The following is a 22,476-nucleotide window of genomic DNA, read 5'->3' on the forward strand; positions in this document are numbered from 1 at the left end:
GGGGGGCCAACAGTGGGAGGGCTTCTAATGTCCTGGCCCCACTGGTGGACCTCCTGATGGCACCTGGTATTTTTGGCCACTGTGTGACAGAGTGTTGGACTAGATGGGCCTTTGGCCTGATCCAACATTGGCGTCTCTTATGTTCTTATGGAAGTAAATCAAGCTGATGGCTCATATGTATAGTATACTTTCCTTCTTGCTAATGTCCTGTCCCCCAGTTTTCATTACACCTTCATCTCAATCTAATCCATCTTTCTGTATGATATGTTCTTGAACAGACTGAACAGACAGATAAAATACATCCATGCCTGACATCTTTGTGCAGATGACACCACATTACTGACAGAAATGATTACTGATAAAGGTTAAAGCAGAAAGTGCCAAAGCAGGATTACAGCTGAACATCAAGAAGACAAAAGTGATTATTACTTCGGAATTACACAACTTTAAGTTTGACAAGTGAAGAAACGGAAAGATTTTCTATTTTTTGGGTCCATTATCACCCAAAAGGCAGGCTGCAAACAAGAAATCAGAAGTAGACTGAGACTGGGAAGGGCAGCCGTGCAGGATCTAGAAAAGATCCTTAAGTATAAGGATGTATCGCTGGTTACCAAGAGCAAGATAATTCATAGTATGCTATTCCCATTATTATGTATGAATGTGAAGAAAGGAAGAAAGTTGATTCATCTGAAATGTGGCATTGGAGGAAAGTTTTATGGATACTGTGGACCGCCAAAAAGACAAATAGATGGGTTGCATATCAAATTAAGCCCGAACTCTCCATAGAAGCTAAAAAGGGTATCGTACTTTGATCACGTTATGAGAAGACAAGAGTCGCTGGAAAAGACAATAATCCTAGGAAAAGTTGAAGGCAGCAGGAAAAGAGATGGATTGCCATGGCCCTCAGTGTGCAAGATCTAATCAAGGCTGTTAACCATAAGACATTTTGAAGGACGTTAATTCGTAGGGTTGCCATAAGTTGGAAGTGGCAAGATGGCACTTCTCTCTCTCTCTCACACACACACACACACACACACACACACACACACACACACACACACACACACACACACAAAAGTTCACCAAGCATCAACCCTTGAAGTCCTCCATAGCTGCTTAATGGAAATTGCTTCTCAGTAGAGAGACGTGACTGGTTTCTTAAACAAAGGAACTCTGAAATAAATAGCTTATTTATAAAAGTTGATATATACATGGTCCTGTGCATAGCATCCAGGGCATCACTAACTGATCACCTACTATTGTAAATTTGGGCTCAGCAGACTCTATATTAGAAGTCCAGCGGGGAGGTATCTACTTCAGCTTTTTATGGGGAATCTGTTACATTGCTCTCCTTACACCAGGGCAACATCTGGCCTTAGAGCTGCAAGTAGTAGCTTAGCCATGCATTATCACCTGCCAGGTGTTTGAGAAAATTATAGCATATTTTTATTAATATATTTTAATTATGTATTCTATGAATGTTTGTTTTAGTTGTGGTTTTTTTATAATAAAAACCCCTTAATAAACCATCTGGAGCTGCAAGTGCAGGAGTTTAATTAAGCCCCCAGTGAGCCGCATTACACAGCTTACATTTCACATATGGCCTGCTCTTTATTAACTCTTAATACAGAACATTCATTTGACTTTGAATTGATACATGTTCTACAAACCCAGCTCCATTTTGCAGATGTTAAAGATATTCATTATTACTAAAGATGTGTTCCCTTATTCCATGATACCACATCTGTGTAGAAAATTATGAGTATCTTTCTTCAAAGCACTTACTGATGTACTGGCAAATCGCCTTTCTAAAATGATCAGCCTAAATTTTCTTTGGTTTAGTCATTACGGCACTCATACAGTACAGTACTACATCCTCTTTTCCTTTTTTCATGAGCACTGTTCCACATATGGGAGTCCCCTACAGTCCTACCATGGAAGTTGTGTGACTGTCACATTGCAGAGGGGCAGCATCAGTCCTCAAAACCTACTGAAGAGTTTTCACCCAATTCTGGCAAAGTTTTGTTCCGTGACGCTGATCTTTTCTCTGCCCCAATTTATGGCATTGGATACTGAGCTCTTTCCTTCAAAGCAGGTCATTTAAGGCGCAACAGGATGATTGTCTGAGAGCTGTATCTGGGTTCTCTGACCTTACTCTGATACCATCTGTTGTGTATTCAAAAAGACCTGAATGCATTGAACTGTATGAAACTGATGTATGTAAAAAATCTCATTGAAGTACAATGTAAAGCTTCGGCCTGGGCTAGGATCCTAATGTAACCAATAGGAGCACTAGCCCAGGATGTGTCATCCAATCACCTTACAGAGCGGGAGCACTTGTGATTGGTCATTATCTGTTCAACCTGATAGGTTGTTATTTGTACAGTGGGAGTGGCTACATTAGCTGGGAATGTTTAAATACAGAACAGCTCCTATGCAAAAGCTGTTCTGGCTGACTGATGTTGTACCGTGTTGGAGAAGTATTCGAGCTGAAGAATAAAAGCCGCATTCTTGCTGAAATCACTCTCCGACTATTTGTTAAGCTCACGACTTAACACCATCAGCCACATACCACACTGCTGGGAATTCAGTTTCCAATTATGCAGAGGCCCACATTCAGATTGTGGCTATGGTGTGGAAGGGGCTTCCACCTTCCACCACACCATTTTCCAAGCCTGAAATGGGCCTGGGGGAACACATGGGCTGTGAATACTTGGGAACTGAGTTCTCAGGAGCATGATGTGCAGCTTGTTGTATGAGACTCAAATCCCCAGACCAGACTAAAAAAAAAAAAAAATCATCTTGTCTAGTTCAGCTTTCAGAGTTGTTGAAACGATCACCAGACACACTGACGACCCCAATTCCATGCTATGTTTTATTCTTGCTTGCTTTCTGGCATAATCTTGAATGTTCTTCTAATTATACTGATGTTATTAGCTTTATATACACACTGCTTTTATTTAAGCTACTGGAGTGCCCAGTGCTGCTTTTTTTTTTAATTATTAAAAACCAACCCGAAACGCTTCATTCAATATCCCCACTGAACAATGGATCTAAAGTAGATACAGAGGCATCGGACGTTTAAAACATGAGTAATTCCATTAAAATAGTGTTCGTGACTTTGTTATACAGCTACATAACTTTGTAAAGCAAAGAAAATTATTACCATCAATTATAAGAACATCCTTTGACAAGGCTGCAATTAATCTACTATTTTCTTTACATACCCGTTGTTCCGTGATGCCAATGAGAATGCTGGGCATTAATTGACTCGTCATCACTTAGTGATAGATGGTCCAGACTGTAAAGTGGTTATTAATCTTCAGCAAAATAAACTGATTTGTTACCAGAATGTTTTGGTGTTTCAGGAAAAAAAAAAAAGATAAGGTATTCAGGGGGCCTTCTGTATATGTCTGCAATCAGGGGATGCTTCTCATACCCTTTAATATGTATGTTCATATACTTGGAAGTCACACTGGCGTCCATATATCCAGAAAAGCAAATCTCTCTTGGAGAAGAGAGTTGTGTTAGGAAGCCTTCTGTGTGGACTTGTTTCCGTCACTGAAATGTCAGCATAGGAACAATCCACTACAAAGATCTCTTAACATGACATTGATAGAATCTCAAACTAGAAACCTTCCAAGCACCCTTACTGATCCATGATGTGGGAAAGCAACTTTATAAGGGCAGAAAAATAGGCTATGCTCACTCACCTAGATTCTTAAGTTTGACTCTATGTGCAGATTCCCACCAGCCCTGGTGACCCTACCCTAATTGTCTCTAAGACCTTCGGCGCCACTGTGAAACAGGTAGCTATATCCTATCCATGTTTCTGCTTTGTTATTACGGAATCCTCCTGCCTTCATGACCTAACCTTGCTGGGTTCCCTTTCTTTAGAGAGGCCTATCTGCCTCCTCCTCAGAATCCCCCCCCCCCGATCCTGCACCCTGATCTTATCTTCTGAGCAGAATCTCCAGTGTTGGCCTGATTGATCTTGTGACTGGTCTTGCCTAACGGCCTTCAATTTCTGATGATTTCTTTGGTGACACCCGTCTGCCATCTCTTGCTGCTGGTCACACTGGAACTCACTGCAGTTCCAATCTAACACCTAGTCCTCAGAAGACTCCCCAGACAGTAAAGTCCAGTGCAATGTATAGAATATACTTACAAGCAGGGCTTCTTTTTTCCCCCTCGAAAAAGAGTGCTGGAATTCTCAAGAGGGAAATTAAGTTTTCAATGTGTATACTGAAAACTCATGAACTTTTAAGCGTTTTTAAAAGCATTTTGTTGAAGAGGTTCTGGAACTCCATTCCGGCATGTTCCTCCAGAAAAAAGCCCTGCTTACGTGTACTATTCATATCATTGGGGCTTATGCAAGAGATATTTCTAGTGGTTTCATTCCTGGCTCTTTTGTGTATGGACCTCCCCCACCAAATCTCTACAGAAACAACTAAATGTGTATAGCCTACAGAGAATATTTACTTTATTTCTAGTGGTCTAGAGATAAACCACTGAAGTAAGAAAAACAACCAGTCCACCATAATGTTCCCAATTTTTACTTAGATTATAAATAATCTGTCTTTACATTCCTCTTGCCCCTCTACCTTGATGGTTCTCCTTGAAGGAATCCTTTCATGTTAACTTGTCCACTGAGGAACCATGTGTTACGAGCCGAAAAGGATTCTTGGTTCTTCCTAGAATGTATGCTCAGGACACAAATTAAAGGCCACGAGAAGACACTAGTAGTTGTGTGCATGGAGCTCTCAATATTTTGTATTTTTGAATTAGTAAGCATATGGAACTTTCATTCAAATTGGGAAATGTAGTGCAGCTCTGTGTGTGTGTGTGTGTGTGTATTCCAAGGCTTCTCCTTGCACTGTCTTCCTAAATCAAAGGGCCTCCCATAGGATCACCTTGTATCAGGTTCTGTATGTCTGTCTAAGGGGGGAAACCGCAACCAGGCATAGGAGATGGGAAAGACATAATCTCCCCCCCCCAATAAAAATTGGGATCTTGTAGCTACTTAAAAGAAAAGTCAAGCTGGGAGCTCCATAAATAGACTTCCCATCTAGGGATGCTCAGAAACCTTCCAGTTCATCTCATATTTTGTTTGCCAGTGGCAGTCAAGCAGCCAATTAATAATGGGAAAGATCATCTGGGAGTCGGCTTCTGATCTCCTGCTGGGGAAATTGCAACGGACTTGCAGATGATTGCATGAAACAGCTTAAAGTCATGTTCTTCTGATTTTCAATCCTCAGAACTTTGCTGCATCACAAATAGGCCCAGCTTACTCACCTTTTCTTCTCCTTACCCAAGCTTTTTGCCTGGGGTACAGAGAAAATGAGAGAAGTAACCTCTCTCTCTTCTCTATATGCAATACAGAAACATTGCTTTTCCCCCTGCCCCCCCCCCCCAACTTAGCTTGGAGCAGAGGGAAGAGAAATAACCTCTTTCTCTTCTCCATTTAGAAACGGGGAAGTCAGAAACATTTCTCTCCCTGCGCAGCCTGAAGAGGAGAGAAGAGGAGTGGTCTGTTTCTCCTCCCCTTTTGCAATAGGACATCAGAAGCCAATTGATTCTGATCTCTAGCCTCACTGTGTAGTGATTTTTCACAGGGGGTGATGGATCAGAAACCCATTCCCAGCTGATCCCCTATCAGCTATAAGCCAGCCTCTGATACCCCCCTGGAGCTTTCCTGTGTGCTAGGCACAACAAGGCTAGGATACAGGGATGTGCTCAGAGATCAGGACCTATCTGATCCCTGATCAGCTGTGAGTCAGCTTCTGACCAACAGGCAGCTGCAAACTTGTTTAGCAGCTGTTCGAGTTAGTCGATGCAAGCTGAACATATCCTTAATCAGCTTGTGATCTGATCATGAGTATTGAACAGGCTTTGTTTGTCAACTTATTTACTGGTCTCCTCCAGTTTGTTTATGTAAAGTAACTAGGCTCCCTGGATGTTTGATTGTGAGGCCTGACATTCCCCTGTACCTATGGACTGCAGGGAAAGTGATGGTCAAACTGTTTGTTAGGGAAGCTTGTCTTTGCATTGAGAAACCTGTGAGTGCCAAGGAGCTCCAGGGTTCCCTTGGAGGGCTTGGAAACTGCTGCTCCAGCTGTTTGTTTCCCTTGGCTATTTCTTTCCAGTTCTACTGCCAGCTGATGATGAACACTGAACAACTCAAATGTCCCCCACCACCAATTTTTTTGCACAAAGTAAACATCAACATTAAATATGTTTGCAGTCTGCAGTCTGATCACGTGATACAATCTCCAATCTGTTTGTACTTCTACTGCACCATCATCATAATCATTACATTGTTAAATTTGGGGGGAAATATGGTTGCTTTGCTACTGAGAGGCAACAGAACCCCGCCTCCCAGTATTTGCAGATTTCAACACTTGCAGTGATCCTGGGAAATGATCCCCTGTAAATGGCAAGTGTCTATTGTAGCTCATGTTTGTGTTTTGTAAAATGCTGAATTCCAAGCCCTTATTGTGGCTACAAGCAAAAACACCCCCCCCCATGCCAGCCTCATTTTGCTGCTTTTTTCAGAGCTCTAAATATACTGACATACCTCCCCAGAGAAAGCTTGTCCATTCAGTAGGTGTTCTGACCCTTGGCTGTCTTCACTTCCAAAGTGTAATCGGATCTCCTCCAAGCGGTGACTGTATGTCATGGGCCCTCCAGAGATGTTGACCAAATGCTCTTTGTCCAGTCGTAGAGAAACGTGCCTCCCTGTATTGTACATTGTTCCACTGACCTAAACAAAGCAAAATAAATAATATGAAGGTAGAAAGCCTTGACTCATTTCAGTTTTTTTCTTTCAAATATTGTCTGGTTGATCTAGAAGCAATTAAAAAGAAAATAAAAGCTTTGATCATTTTTGTGCTTTGATCATTTCACTGCATATTGAATTATTTTAATAAGTATCCATATTTCATGTTATACACACACACACATATATATACACATACATACACATTTTAGCTGGCAGTGTACAGGGAAACACAATAAATGTGATTAGTTTGCCTCTAAATAAGTAGGAATTTGAAAGTATTCCTTCTACAAGACTTGAATAATAGCTTCATTACAGAATTTCGGGCACACAAACGGCAAATATTTCAACTAAAGGATAAATTATTTACATTATACTTAAACATAGCAGAAACTCAACTCATTTGTTCTCACTGAAAAATTTATAAAAACAATTGGCTAAGAGCAGAACAGATAATCTCTGAAATGGAAGAAATTCCAACATGTCCCTGTACATGTTGGGGGTAAAAATCTGGTTCACCACAGCTTTTCAACACAGGTAGTCTGCACTTAGGGCCATGGTGGCTCAGAGGTTAAGATGCTGATCACGACCTTAGTGCCATGTGATGGAGTGAGCTCCTGTCTCTGGCCCCAGCTCCTGCCAACCTAGCAGTTCGAAAGTAAGAAATTGCAAGTAGATAAATTGGTACTGCTTCGGTGGGAAGGTTACAGTGTTCCATGCACCTTGGCATTTAGTCATGCCAACCACATGACCATGGAAATGCCCCCTAGAGTCGGATTCGACTGGCTTTCGAGCAAAGGAAACCTTTACTAGTCTGCACTTGGCTCCAAGGCACATTGGCCATATAATTGAAAGATCTTTGCTAGTAGACACAATTCTAGTCTTGGATGGTAAACCCTCCATTCAGGGCAAATAGACTGGTTCTCTGGTTTGTCTGCAATATTTTTCTCTGGATCGCACACTGGCTTTTACTGTGAGCATCGAAACATTGGGTACATGGTAGTACATCAGTGCTATATAAGTATCTAGCCAATATCAGCAAGGCAAGGAAGAAACATTTTGGTGAAAAATGATACAGCTGCCTTTACTGAGCTTTTGCTTTTAATAAATTGAGGGTGGAAGACCCGTAACCCCCCCCCCAACAATGTTCACAAGTAGGTCCAGTGCACAAGCACAAAGCACCCAGAAGACTTCCTGCCCAAGTCTGAACTCATGTCCAAGCGTACAATTATGTTACTACTGAAATATTGTGCTCCCAGGCTCAATCCACACATCATTGCACTACAGTAACCCTTTGCAGCAGGATTTGTCTTATTTATATAGTATACTCCACTTACGAATGACTGCTACAAGAATAGTGAGAGCACAATATCCAACAAGGTGGGATGCAGACTTTTGTCCTCTGTAGTTTCCACCTATCATTTCATTGAGGACTGGGAAGGAGACTTGAAAAGCTGTGAAGCAGTAGGTGCATCACAAACTTTGCATGCCACAGAGGCTTCTGTTTCAATCCCAGATCACCCCAGCAGTAAAGCATCTCACTAGCAGTTGTTCCATTTCCTTAGAGAACTGGTGCCAGTCAAGGCAGACAGCATTGTTAGACTGTCTGACTCAATATAAGGCAGGTTCATCGCTTCATATGACCTTCCAGCTAGATTACGTCTGGACACATTTATGCTTCAAGTCAAAGTAATCACGTTTCTCGACATTTTAGGGAAAAAAGGAAGAAAGAAATCACTGGACTGAATAGAAATAATACATTTAAATTATCTTAATTTGTATTAATCAGAGGAAGTCTAGCAATGGTATGCTTTGTTGAGCTTTAATTTAAAAGGAAAAGCCTTTAGAATTACATGTTATATCCTATAATATATCAGCACTGTAATAATTAACTCTGCTGCAGCATCATTTTATCTGTAACACTAATTACTGTGTTTAAAAGGTCTTGTTTTGTTGCTCAGTTTTTTTGCAAGAAAAGTTACAGGGCAGAGATAGGGGCGACCATAAATCGCTTCTCCTTCATTTCTCTGACTTGGGTGTTTCATAGCCTCTTTTAAATTTACAATCAGAATAAGAAAAGTTTCCATTTGTCACATAACATCACAACAAGGGTAGAACCCCCCCAACAAGTTAATGAGCTTAGCATTTTTCTGCTGGCTTATTGCCTTTTATATTAGTAAGCTTGACAAATAAATATTAGATTTCAAGGGGGGTCTGTGATGTGCTTTATTGAATTTAAGTGATGGCATTCTGCATAAGCAACTGCCTGCCCCAAGCTGGATGTGTTGTTTTGAAAAGATAAACAGGAGAAGAAAAATACCGAACTGCTCTGAAAATGGCACCTTTCACTGAACATTCCACCTGATTTTGTGGGCACTTTTGTTACAGATACAAAATCCATTTTCTGACTCTGCTTGATCCAAAACTTTACTACCAGGGCTTTCTCTTTCGATGTAATATGACCCAAGTGGCCTTTTAACACAAATCTAATAACTTTCTATGGAATACAAAGGACTGTCAACCAGGTTCCACAAGAAGACAAGAGTCTGTGCCTTGTTTTAATGAGGAATTTGCAAAAATGCTGCTTTACTTTGTAGCAGTGGGAGAAAGATGTAACCTGGCATGTGCTCTTTGGAGGCTAGAAGGTTATTGCCAGGATCATGTTCCTGACCTTTACTAGTCCTCCTTATTCTCATGACTCAGCCCCACCTATTACTTGCCAATCAGATGCTGCCTACTACAAGAAATCCAGGTAAAATCTTTGCTTTTTCAACAATTTGGCAGCCGGATTAAGTTTCCAGGTTGATCTCTGTTTATCTAGCTCTCCATTCCCTCCTCGCCCTCCATGGAATGTTATCGACTCTGATAAGCTAGAACTGTCTTTGACTGGCTGTTGATCTTGGCCATATGGATTATTCATTGTGGAGAGACAACAGGGGCCACCCATCTCTGACAACATTCTCTCTGCTCCTCTCTTGATTTTGTTTTTTTTTTAATTTAAAATATTTATATCCTACTTTCCTCCCAATCAATAGGACTCAAAGTGGCTAACTATTACTTTTTAATTTTTTAATGAAATGAATACCCCATCATTCTGTCCTCGTAAGGGCCACCAAGGCAGCTAACAAATTAAAAAAAATACGTAATAAAAATCACACCTTAAAAACCATTAAATTGAACAAAAACACATCATTTAACAATTAGAAACAGAGCTACAATACATACAAAAACATAAACACAACAATTGGGCAGGAAGAAGGGATCACTGAGGGAATGCCAAAAGAAACAAAAAAGTCTTCACCTGCTGGTGAAAGATGGCAACAGAAAGGGACAGACAAGTATCCCTGGGGAGAGAGAGAGTCCCAGAATGTTGTCCAGGGCTCTTTTTGTAGAAAAAGCCCAGCAGGAACTCATTAGCATAATAGGCCACACCCAACAGCAGGAACTCATTAGCATATTGGGCCATGCCCCTGACAGCACAGCTCATTAGCAAATTAGGCCACACCCACATGTTACCAGAAGTGTGGTCATCCAGCCACACCCACCATTTGCTTGTTATTCTGTTTACCTTGTTTGTTGTCAAAACCCAGGGCCTTTTTTTGTAGCAGAAACTCCTTTGCATGTTAAACCACACACCCCTAATGTAGCCAGTCCTAATGAGTTTCTGCTGTTGGGTGTGGCCTGTTATCCTAATGAGTTCCTGCTGGGCGTGGCCAACTTGGGAGCCAGCCGGAACTCCGTTCCTGTGCGTTCCTGCCCAAAAATAGCCCTGGCCATGACCAAGTGGGCTCTGCCCTGCCAAGTGGGCCCTGCCACCTAGTCTCAGAAGGCAGGGGCACCCAAAGCAGGGTCTCTGAAGATGACTGTAGTATTTGGGTAGGTTCATAAAGGAGTAGGGTGCCCTTCAGTTTGGTGTAGTAGTTAAGAACGGCGGACTCTAATCTGGAGAACTGGGTTTGATTCCCCATTCCTTCACATGCAGACAGCTGGGTAACCTTGGGTCAGTCCAAGTTCTCTCAGAGCTGTTCTCTCAAGAGCAGTACTCTCAGAGCTCTCTCAGCCCCACCTACCTCACAGGGCAGGGTGTCTGTTGTGGAGAGAAGAAGGGAAGGAGATTGTAAGCTGCCCTGAGACTCCAAGTGAAGGGCAGGGTATAAATCCAATCTCCTCCTCCTCCTCCTCTTCTTCTTTTGCTTCTTCTTCTATGTTGATCAGCACCAACACCTTGAATTGCACTCAGAAATAGACTGGGAGCCAGTACAGATGGGCCAAGATTGGAGTAACGTGGTCCCTACAACCCACCCCATTCAGTAACCTGGCTGCAGCATTCTGCATCAACGGACATTTCCAAACACTTGTGAAGGGCAGTTCCACGTAGACAGCATTGCAGAATCTAATCTTGATGTGTCATCGAGGGTTATTCCTTTTTGCTACCTGTTACCTTTGAAACAAACCCCAACTAAGGAGGAGGCTGAACCTAGTACAAGTTTCCAAGTTGTCTATTGGGTCAGATGAAAAGCATTTGTAGTACATAATGGCTTGGATCCAGACTAGACTTTTCTGAAGGCACAAGGATTTTCATCTACAACAGTGTGATTTTCATGCCTTCTTCTTCCCAGCAGCCCCAAGGTTCTCCTCTCCTCCAGGAATGGGGGTGGTGGTGGTTTGGTCTGCCATAGAAGGTGGGAAAATCTCTTGGTGGGTGGAAGTTTTTGAGCCCACAGAATGGTTAGTGTGGATCCAACACAATATAAAATACACTCATGACAGTCCAATCTGCAGTCCCCAGCTAAGTATCCACTTGAAAAGCCATTCTTAGAAAAGCTGGATGCAGTAGATATGACTAATGTTTCTCCCCTCTTCAAAATTTCCAGTTCTTACAGTGCATAATTCAGTATTTCACAATGTGTGACCCAGCATTCCAAGTGACACAGCCCCCCCCCCGATTTATCAGTGCTGCATATATAACATCTACATCCACATTTCTAGTGAGCTCTCAAAAAGTGCATGGGGAATGAGCCAGGTTGAAATATTTGCTTTCTTTACAAGGTAAACCTCTTATTGTGTTTGGAGTTACAGAGGCTGCAGTCACACACATGAAATAGTTCACTTTCAGTGCACTTTACAACTGGATTTTACTGTGTGGACTGGCAAAATCCAGTTGGAAAGTGCATTGAAAGTGGATTATTTAGTGTGTGTGACCGCAGCCAGAATGCGGTTCCCAAGAGCATCTTCATAGCAACTATATAGGGAGTTGAATAGGTATGTGTGATGGACAGGAGGCTGTCCTGCCCACTCATAAGAACACAAGAAGTGCCCTGCTGGGCTGACCAGTGGTCCAACAGCAGGGCATAGTGGCTGAGACCTTCCCCTGATGTTACCTCCTGAGCCTATAGGTGAACCTATAAGAGTGTTGCTCCAGCATCCAATCACCTTTCAGAAGGGGGATGGAATGCAGACAGGAAGCACAGCAGGGAATGGAGTTCTGTCCCAAGGAGAGAGCAGTGATTGCTCAGGTCTGGCTCAGCAAAGAGCAAAGTGAAGGGTAGCTCTGCCTGGTAGTGTGGCAGAGTGGTTTAGCTCTACCTCTGAGAGAGACCAGAATACCCAATTGTTGGTCTGTCTCTTGTAATGAGCAGACCTTGTTCCATTTAATCTGACTCTTGGAAAAGGGCAGGCTGGTGTGGGTGGAATCCCGTGTCTGTGTGAGGATCCAACCTAGTGGCTAGTCAGTAAAAGCCTATTTGTACATGAAAATATTGGAGAACATTTAAACCACACTCTGAAACCACAACTAGCTTAAACTGAAGTGCCTCGGCCAGGTTTCTCCTCTGACTATTTGGAGTCCTGTGGTGCTGATCTGTTCCTTGAAACCAACCTGTAAATCAATCAGTCAATTTCTTGTGTTGTTTATATAAAAATCCTGCCGCAGCGATCTCCATATTCTACTTGCGCACCAGAAAACTTACCTCACAACAGCGAACCCATTCCTATACACATGCTACCTTTAGAACACCTGGTAACGGAGGGGAAGGCTTATAGTTTGAAACAAACCTTGTTCCTAAAAGTCATAGGAGGCTGTGTGAGTCCCCTCAGTTGATAGAAAAGGCCTTTCACAGTATCTAACTCCCCACAATCCAGAGATGTCAACAACTTCTGTTTGTTCTGTCCTGTACATGACTAGCCGTATGACAGAGAGGTACGTGTGTGGGACAACTGTAGGCTCTGTCATTTTTAGCTCCTGAGACAAGATATCTAGTATGATATCTCCAACTGTCTGCACTTCTGCTTTAAGCCACAACCAGCAAACAAAGAATGCAGGAAACTGCCATATGGATGCATTCCAAATTTTGTTACCATGGGCTTTCCTTCCTATGTTCTTTTTTTTAAAAAAACTGTCCATACATGCAGAGAAGAAGAAGGATTGGATTTATACCACGCCCTTCACTACCCAAAGGTGTCTCCGAGCGGCTTATAAACTCCTTTCCCTTCCCTTCTCCACAACAGACACCCTCTGAGGTAGGTGGGGCTGAGAGAGCTCTGACAGAAACTGCTCTTTTTCAAGAACAGCTGTACAAGAACTATGGCTTGCCCAAGGTCAGCCAGCAGGTGCAAGTGGAGGAGTGGGGAATCAAACCCGGTTCTCCCAGATTAGAGTCCGCGCACTTAACCACTACACCAAACTGGCTCTCCTGAGGCAGATGCTTTGCCATAATCCTTAATTAAACATCCAGTCTATTTTCCATGCCATCAGATTTTTCTCTTGAGTTCCCATAATTCACATTAGATATATGCAATTTCAGCTTTAAAATCTTCGTAATACTTTATGTTGATACCTTTCTACACCTAAATTAGAATTTCTGCTTTCTCGTTTGTATACGAGATGTTGAAGATCTCCAACCCACAGTAGGAGAAATAACATCTGAGTTGAAGAAAGTAAACCGTCTGACTTCTTGCATTGCTATGTCACCTAATAAGGTCCTTTTGAAAGCCTCTTGAGATTTCTTCTGCCATGGCTGAATTTTAAGACTGTCCTGTTTTCTTGGCACGTTCTGCAATGATGAATATACTTTCAGTCTTTTTGTCTGAATTCTGTCTTGTGTCTCACAGTTCTGGCAGAAATCTAGATATTTTAGCATACTTTTGCTGTTATTGTGGGCCCTCTGTATCCTGTTTCTTTAAAACAGTGGCATGGCTAAACAGAAAAGATGAGATGATATCTCCACATCTGACTTTACTTGATCTGCGTAACTGGTGATTTGTGTCAGCATCTGTTGTAACTACATGCACAGCACTGGGGATGCTTTTAATGATGTGATACAAAGGGCCAAAGCAAATCCTGGAGCATGCTATGAAACACTGAGGTTATATTTCAAATATCGGTTCAGAGAGGATTACAAGGATTCAGTCCTCAAATGGCTGCATCTGTGAAATAATTATAGCACTGGGCTGTCTATTTTTGCTAAAATGATAAATACATGGATTACCCTCCACAGACTCACAGCATTGATGCAACAAAGCATTTCCATGGATGAAACCGTTTCCACCCACAGAACTTGACTTTCTCATTTGCTCACTCCTGCTGAAGCTCTAGATTGCCCCACCTCCACAAAAATGCTGTTTCCACTGTGACTTACAGCTTTGTTATCTAAGGCCTACAATAAAACTTCAAATTAAAAAAAAAGATTGGAAGAAGAGGGATGTCTTGGAAACTGGTTATAAATTTAATTATGGAAATCACATTCAATAGAATTGAAGACAGAAAAGAAAACAAAAAGGGGCACAGAAGCTCTAGGCTGGAATCTGGCAGTAATTTAGAGTGATGAAAGGAATTCCAGTCAGCAGAATATGACTTGCTTGTCTCCTTCTTCCCGCTTCAGTCCAAAATGGTCCCCATATTGTTCCTGGGGGACAGGGAAAGCCAGGAAGGGCATGGGGAGGGGGAGTATGAGGTCTGCCATGGGTAAGGGGAATTCAAAAACATTGTCCTTCCTCTTCCACCTAGGGAAAAGTCCTCTCCCCACATCCCCAATGACCACTGTTCCACGCCCAGAATGTGACAAAAAACCTCCAGGATCCCTGGCCAAACTGACCTGGAGAAAAATGGCTTCCTGACCCCAAAGTGGTAACCAAAGTGTGTAAGAAAGGGCCACAAGATCTAAGCACTGAGACAGCCCTTCCTGCCCTCCCTCTCATGATCTGCCAAAGTTCACAGAATCAGCATTGCTGTCAGATGGCCATCTAGCCTCTGTTTGAAAACCTCCAAAGAAGGAGAGCCCACCACCTCCCAAGGAAGACTGTTCCACTGAGGAACCACTCTAACTGTCAGGAAGTTCTTCCTAATGTTTAGCTGAAAACTCTTCTGATTTAATTTCAATCCGTTGGTTCTGATCCAACCTCCTGGGGCAACAGAAAACAACTCCGACCCATCCTCTATATGACTGCCCTTCAAGTTCATTGAAGATGGTTATCATATCACCTCTCAGTCATCTCCTCTCAATCTAGTTTAAAAGTAATCACAGAAAACATTTTCGGCAGCAGCAGAATGGCTATCAGAACCAGAAATGTCCACTTTGGAGGACGAACAACACCCACTGGCTCACAACTCCAGAAGCCATAAAGCTTATCACCTTACTGAACTTCCTATGGGATGTGGATCTTGAACACGAGAAGGCAAGCCCAGTTCAGCAGCACCAAAAGAGGGTTTCCACGGCTTGTTCCCTGAGTTGCTTCCTAGATAGCTCTTCAGGCTGCCACCGCCAACAGGCCAAGCCAGCGGCGAAACCCCCCCACCCAACCATTTAGCAGCTCCTTCAGAAAGCTGAAATTCTCTGCAAATCCTTGAGTTGAGGCCTTTAAAGTACTTGAACTTTTGAAGTCAGAGGTTTCTGGTGTGCTGCGATTCCAGCATCAGTTCCCAGAACTTGTACAAGGTGCTGGTTAAGGTTGCCAGGTCTCCCGCTATGGTGGGAGACGTCCTGCCAGCCATCTCCACTGTCTGCGACCACCCAATTGACTGGCAGGGGAAAAAAACATTTAAGAGATCACTCTTACGCTGAAGGTGCCCCCCCCCCCCATTTCTCCACCTCACTCAAACTATTGATAGTTGCTAGCTGCTGGCTCGCAACCCTAGTCTCAATACTCCCACTATTTTGTCGTTTCAGATCCCAGGGAAACGTGTTACATTGCTCCCGAATGCAACCTCAGATCTGTAGGGATGGGTTAGTATTAAAATAACATGTAAGGATCATTTTCCTTGCAAATATTCCAAAAGAACCTGAACAGGCATCAGGTAGACGTGTCTCAATGAAGTCCAGCAGAAGGCACTTGCATCCACATCTGATGCTGATACACACTGGGAAGCTCAACAAGTTTTCATTAAATTTTACAGAAGGTCACGCCAACCCAGAACCATAATTCATGCGACAAAGCATTGTCTAGAGCTTCACGGCAAAGTGACCTTTGCATTTATAAAAGCCCTAACTTATTTACTTCCCCAAATGAATGAAAGAATCTTTGTGGTCCCCTCCCCTTAGAATACCGTATCTGTGTGGAATTTCTCAGTCCACATACATTACCATAATTACTCTCTGTTTACTATGCTCATGACATATTATTCATGCAACATCACACACTAGTTAAATGCTATCTGGAAAATGTTCCTATTTGTTAAAAAAGAGAGAGTGAGCTACCGTATGACATTAACTGCTACTATTCTGTGCTCATTAAAATTTATGCTGTAGATTAAAATAAGAATTATGCAAGAGCAACCATTAGCAGAAATAAGGTGTCGCTCTTCCCCATTTGGATTCCATACCTTATTTAGCTCAGCACTGTGCTGTGTACATGGCTGGCCCGAAGGATTGTTCTGGGGTCAGCCACAGCCTGGGAGAGCCCCTTTTATCGCAGAACAGCTTTGTCAGTGACAAACCTCACAGGAAGAGGGAAGAAATGAGGACTTCTGTTATCCCATAAGGCTTGCCTCTCTCCTAGAGAAATTCTGTTTCCATGGTATGGAACAAATATAACAAAGGTATGGAACAAAATATAACAAAGGTTGGTTCAGATACTACGTGAAACGTGTTTAATTTAACAAACCACCGTTAATTGATTTTCTGAATGTGGGTCACTACATTAGCTATGATTAGGGTCCATCAGGGGTCATTTCCTGCAGAAGCGCACAGGAGCAGAGCTCCGGCAGTAAAGAGCCCGGGGGAGGGCACATGTAACAAGCCCCACCCCCTGCTCCCAGCAGCCCTCAGTCAGAGCAAGCAGCAGCCAGGTAAGTTGCAGAGCTCCCCCTGCCCACCCCCCTGGTCCAAAACAGTCTAGTGGCACCTTTAAGACCAAGTTTTATTCAGGTACAAGCTCTTCCTCCTCTGCGAGGACAGATATGCACATTCCTCCCTCCCCCCAATAGCTAGCAATCCAAAACCGTCCAGTGGAGCCTGAGCGGTGGGTGTTGCCTTCTGACACACTTCCGGTGATGTCAGGGTGTGTGGCATATGCAAATGTTGTGCTAATGAGTTATGCTAATGAGCTCCTGCACCTCTTTTTCTATGAAATGACCCCTGGGGTCCATCAATCCAGAACTTGAAAATGATTTATTAATCACAGTTACTCTTGAACCATGGCTTTGCATTATGGATGAATATGGTATCATGGCCTAATCCTGCTTGTGTCCTGCCAACCATCCTTGCTCACCCTGGCTTCCTGTGAAGAGTAGATCAAAAGTGAAATTGTTCTGCTTTTACTGCCACTCATAGTCCCTGCCCCTGCGAGGTGGCAGGGGAGCAGAACTGTGCCACTGCTAGCAGGGCTTGGAAAGCATGTTGCCCTTTGTCGTGGCCCCGTCTAGGTGGAACCAGCTGTCAGATGGTACGCGGGCCCTGCAGGACTTATCTAAGTTCTGCAGGGCCTGCAAAGCAGAGCTCTTACATTTAGCTTTTCATTAGTCAGGTCTGTTTATGTGGGCTGTCCTTTAGTTTTATTTGTATAATGTTTTTAACCGAAGTCTGTTAATAGTTTAGCTATTGTTAGCTGCCTCAAGACCACTTGGTGGCGAGAGGAGGCATATAAGTTTAATAATTATAGTGTTGTTGCAGACAGTACATCTTTTTTTCTTCCTTCTTCTTATCTTCTGTCCACTGAGAAGAAGAAGAAGAAGAAGAAGAAGAAGAAGAAGAAGAAGAAGAAGAAGAAGAAGAAGAAGAAGAAGAAGAAAAAGAAGAGGAGGAGGAGGAGGAGGAGGAGGAGGAAATTGGATTTATACCCTTCACTACCCCACCCTTCACTACCTGAGCAGAGCAGCTTACAACCCCTTTCCCCTCCCCTCCCCACAACAGACACCCTGTGAGGTAGGTGGGGCTGAGAGAACTCTCTTGAGAACTGCCCTTGAGAGAACACCTCTGAAAGAACTTATAACTGTAATCTGTATAAAATGTACAGGATATAATGTGTTACAGAGTTGCAGAAACAAATACACTAGACATATTACAGTTGTAGCAGCTCTAGTATAGTTCTATGCCATCACCCCCAAAACATGGTACTAAAACATGTTGCTCATCTAGATCTCTCCTAACACACTTTTAGGTCACATTATGTGACCAAGCAAAGATTTCAAGTTGCCTACAGCAACAAATAAACAAATAAAGTGTCTCATCACTGTCCATTGTTAATGACCAAGCCATGCCAAGGAGATATCTTGTCATAGGACAGCTTGGATCACAGCACCATCTCCCAACTTCTTAAAGAATCTAAAAGTCTTAATGGCCTCTTTGTTTATAAAGCTGAACCTGATGTCACATTTTTACTGGGACACATGAAGAGTAGTCCATGGCTTCAATTTCCCTAAAAATGGGGGGGGGGGGTATAACTATAAAGATCAAATCAGTCAATCCTAAAAGAAATCAACCCTGACTGTTCCCTGGAAGGCCAGATAATGAAACTGAAGCTCAAATACTTTGGCCACCAAATGAGAAGGGAGCACTCACTGGAGAAGACCCTGATGCTGGGAAAGATTGAAGGTCAAAGAAGACGGGGACGGCAAAGGATGAGATGGTTAGACAGTGTCATCGATGCAACGAACATGAAATTTAGCAAACTCCGGAGCACGACGGAAGACAGGAGGGCCTGGCATAATGTGGTCCATGGGGTCGTGAAGAGTTGGACTCGACTGTGCGACCGAACAACAACATAACTATAGCACAGACTGAGACTGTGTGCTTTGCCTTCTCTATCATACTTCTCCATTCAGTCTTAAAAAGTTTTTTTAAACCCAAAATTTCTGTCTTCCAGCTAGGACGTTGTTCCAATCAGAGGCAGCTCAAGGTGTTCTGCTACCACCTTCTCCACATGCCTCCCTGTTGCTATTACAGGCCCCCACCCAGAAGGTGGAAGAGATAACTCTCCTTCTGTCTTCTGTATCCTTCAGTTTTCTATCAAAGTAGTACAGCAAACAGCTCCATAGATGCTCTTGAGAAATTGCAAGAATTTGATTACCGTTTTGGTTGCTCTCACAACAAGCAGCCAGAAATGGTGGTGGAACTCTCCAGCTAAGAAGGAAACACAAGAGAGTTTGGGAGTGAGGATTTACGGCTGCCTGTGCTACTTTTAAAGAGGCCCAGGGGAATGAGGGTATCTATTCCAGCTTCTGGGCAGGAGTGGTAATTGATAAGGCTGAAGGTGGGTGGCTGGGTGGTGGCAGGCAGGACCGGAGGCTGTCATCCCCAAATCTGCTGCATCATAGAGCCATCTCCAGTTCTAGCCATGATGAATGTGATTAACTCTCTCCGGACCTTTTCCAGCTGTTTAGTATGTTTTAAAACATGGGACAACTAGACCTGCACACAGTATTCCAAATGCAGCTGCAACAGGTATGTTATGATACTTCAGTAATCTACAACCAAGTCTCATGCCATTGCATTTAATGCAGCTTAGTTATAACTGCCTTTTGCCGGAATTGCCCTGAATGTTCATGTGTGTTAAGTGCGACCCTATGAATTAATGACACCCCCCCCCCAAATGTCCTATGGTTAACAGCCTTGCTCAACTCTTGCAAACTGAGGACTTTGGCTTCCTTGATGGAGTCAATCCCTTTCATGTTGGGTCTTCCTCTTCTCCTGCTGCCTTCAACTTTTCCTAGCATTATTGTCTTATAATGTGTCCAAAGTACAACAGCCTCAATTCAGTCATTTTAGCATCTAGGGAGAGTTCAGGCTTGATTTGGTCTAAAGGTAAAGGTAAAGGTTCCCTTGCTCGAAAGCCAGTCGAGTCCGACTCTAGGGTTGCGGTGCTCATCTCCGTTTCAAAGCCGAAGAGCCAGCACTGTCCGAAGACATTTCCGTGGTCATGTGGCCGGCATGACTAAACACCAAGGCGCACGGAACGCTGTTACCTTCCCACCAAAGCGGTACCTATTTATCTACTTGCAATTTCTTGCTTTCGAACTGCTAGGTTGGCAGGAGCTGGAACTAGAGACGGGAGCTCACCCTGTCTTGCGGCACCCGGGTCTTGAACCGCTGAACTACTGACCTTCCACAGCCTGCAGTTCAGCGTCTTAACCACTTGAGCCACCGTAGAACCCACTTATTTTGGGCAGTCCACGCTTATCCATAAAACTCTCCCTTCAACACCACATTTAAAAAGGAATCAACTATCTTCCTGCCTGTTTTGTTCACTGTCCAACTTTCACACCCATACATAGTAAAGGGGAATAATATGGTATGAATTATCTTGTCCTTATATAATTCAAATAGGTACTTTTATCTATGTTCGTCTTCTTGGTTTCAAAAGTCAACTGCAGCACAAATTGAGAATCTGGCTGAGTTACATTCTGATAGGCCAGTATCAGTTATATATACATTACATCTGATACATGACAATGCGTTGAAATAATTACCACTTTTACATCAACATTCTAAAAGAGTAAGAATTCTGCCACTTGAATCTGTATGCCAATTCATTATTGCCTGGTGATAATTGCTTGCAGTGCTTCATTGCATCCAGCAGAGGGCACTGTGAGCACATTACATGCTTGTTATTAAATAGGTACTGTTTACTTCTCTGTGCCAAGAAGGAAAGAAAGGAATGCAATCTCTTGAGTAAGTGATAGCACCATAATCTGTGACTTGTATTTGCAAAGGCAGTGGTATCAGTGATCTGAAACAATTGTGAATGCCCCCCCAGGATTCCAGCATATTTCCAGCATACAGCTGTGAATTTTCAGGGTGCCAGTCTCCGTGGATAGTTTGAAGGCCATCAGATAAATTATATTTCTAGCTATGCTTTTCTGGCAAGAATACAGGTTTTTTTTTTAAATACTGAATTTAAAGAACGGTACATAAATTGAACACTGGAGTCTCTAATAATGTGCCCCTTACTGAGAGAGAGAGACGGCATATAATTGCTTAGCTTTGAGGAACAACGGGGAGTTGCAGTAATAGCTGCATCAATGTTTGATAAAAATCATATATATATACACACACACACACATTATTTTTTTCTTTTCTATGACTTTTCCATCTTTTTCACATCTCATCAAGACTGAGGGGAATCATGTTGATAAGCAGTAGGTAAAAATGGTTTAGTGATTAAAGTGTCACACTAGGACAGTGATGGCGAACCTTTTAGAGACCGAGTGCCCAAACTGCGACCCAAAACCCACTTTTTTTTTTAACGTTTTATTTATTGATTTTTTATAAAACAAAGTTCTCAAATATACATACATCTTCGAGTCATTTATACATTTTTCAACCATGTATACAGTCCCACCCATCTCAGCTCAAACAGTTCTTCATGTTTCCCTTGTAGCATTAAATTTAACTTGTCTATTTCCGCTATTTCCATCAACTTTTTTATCACTTCCTCTCGTTTTGGGGTAATCTCTTGTTTCCAATACTTTGCCCATAAGATCCTTGCTGCCGTTATTATGTATAATATGACATATTTGTCGTTATAATTTATACCATCCGGAAGTAAGTTAAGTCAAACTGCGACCCAAAACCCACTTATTTATCGCAAAGTGCCAACACGGGAATTTAACCTGAATACTGAGGTTTTGCTTTAGAAAAAACAACTCATACATTAACTTAAGATGATCCAAACAAAGTAAGGAAAGCAATCCCAAATGCTTTCATTTACTTAAAATTATTTGGCAGAGAATCCGACACTTTAATGATGGTCTGGGCCTGGCTGGGGTGATGGCACGCGTGACCACAGAGAGGGGTCTGAGTGCCACCTCTGGCACCCGTGCCATAGGTTCGCCACCACTGCACTAGGATGTGGAGGTGTGACCTGGATTGCCCAGGCTAGCCTGATTTTGGAGGCAGATCAAGCGGGGTCAGCCTTGGTTATTATTTGGATGGAAGCCCACTAAGGACTTCCAGGGTCGCTATGCAGAGGACGGCAATGGCAAACCACCTCTGAGCATCTCCTGCGGTGAAAATCCTGTGGGGTCTCCGCACGTGGGCTGTGACTTGAATGGCACTTGTCTTTGCACGCACACAGCAGACGTGGGAGACCCACGTTCGAACGCCCATTCTGCCAGGGAAGCTTACTGGGTGACCTTGGGCCAGCCACCACCTCTCAGTCTAACCTAGCTCAGTTGTTGTGAAGATTAAATGGAAGAGTGTTGAAGGACGTTGCAAGCTGCTTTAGGTCCTCATTGGGAAGGAAAGTAGGATTTAAAGAAATAAACA

At 42.9% G+C, this 22,476-nt stretch overlaps 1 protein-coding gene across 1 annotated transcript in view; it reads right to left on the reverse strand.

The window, feature by feature from the left end:
- CA10 (carbonic anhydrase X) overlaps positions 1–22,476 on the reverse strand; it is a 567,105-nt gene that overhangs the window by 105,075 nt on the left and 439,554 nt on the right. Inside the window, exon 4 of the mRNA XM_015411124.1 lies at positions 6,578–6,763. Within this exon, the coding sequence (XP_015266610.1) occupies positions 6,578–6,763 (186 nt within the window). The remainder of the gene's footprint in view (positions 1–6,577; positions 6,764–22,476) is intronic.

The sequence above is a fragment of the Gekko japonicus genome, unplaced genomic scaffold (assembly GCF_001447785.1).
Source record: "Gekko japonicus isolate JY-2015 unplaced genomic scaffold, Gekko_japonicus_V1.1 scaffold764, whole genome shotgun sequence".
NCBI classification, from domain to species: domain Eukaryota; kingdom Metazoa; phylum Chordata; class Lepidosauria; order Squamata; family Gekkonidae; genus Gekko; species Gekko japonicus.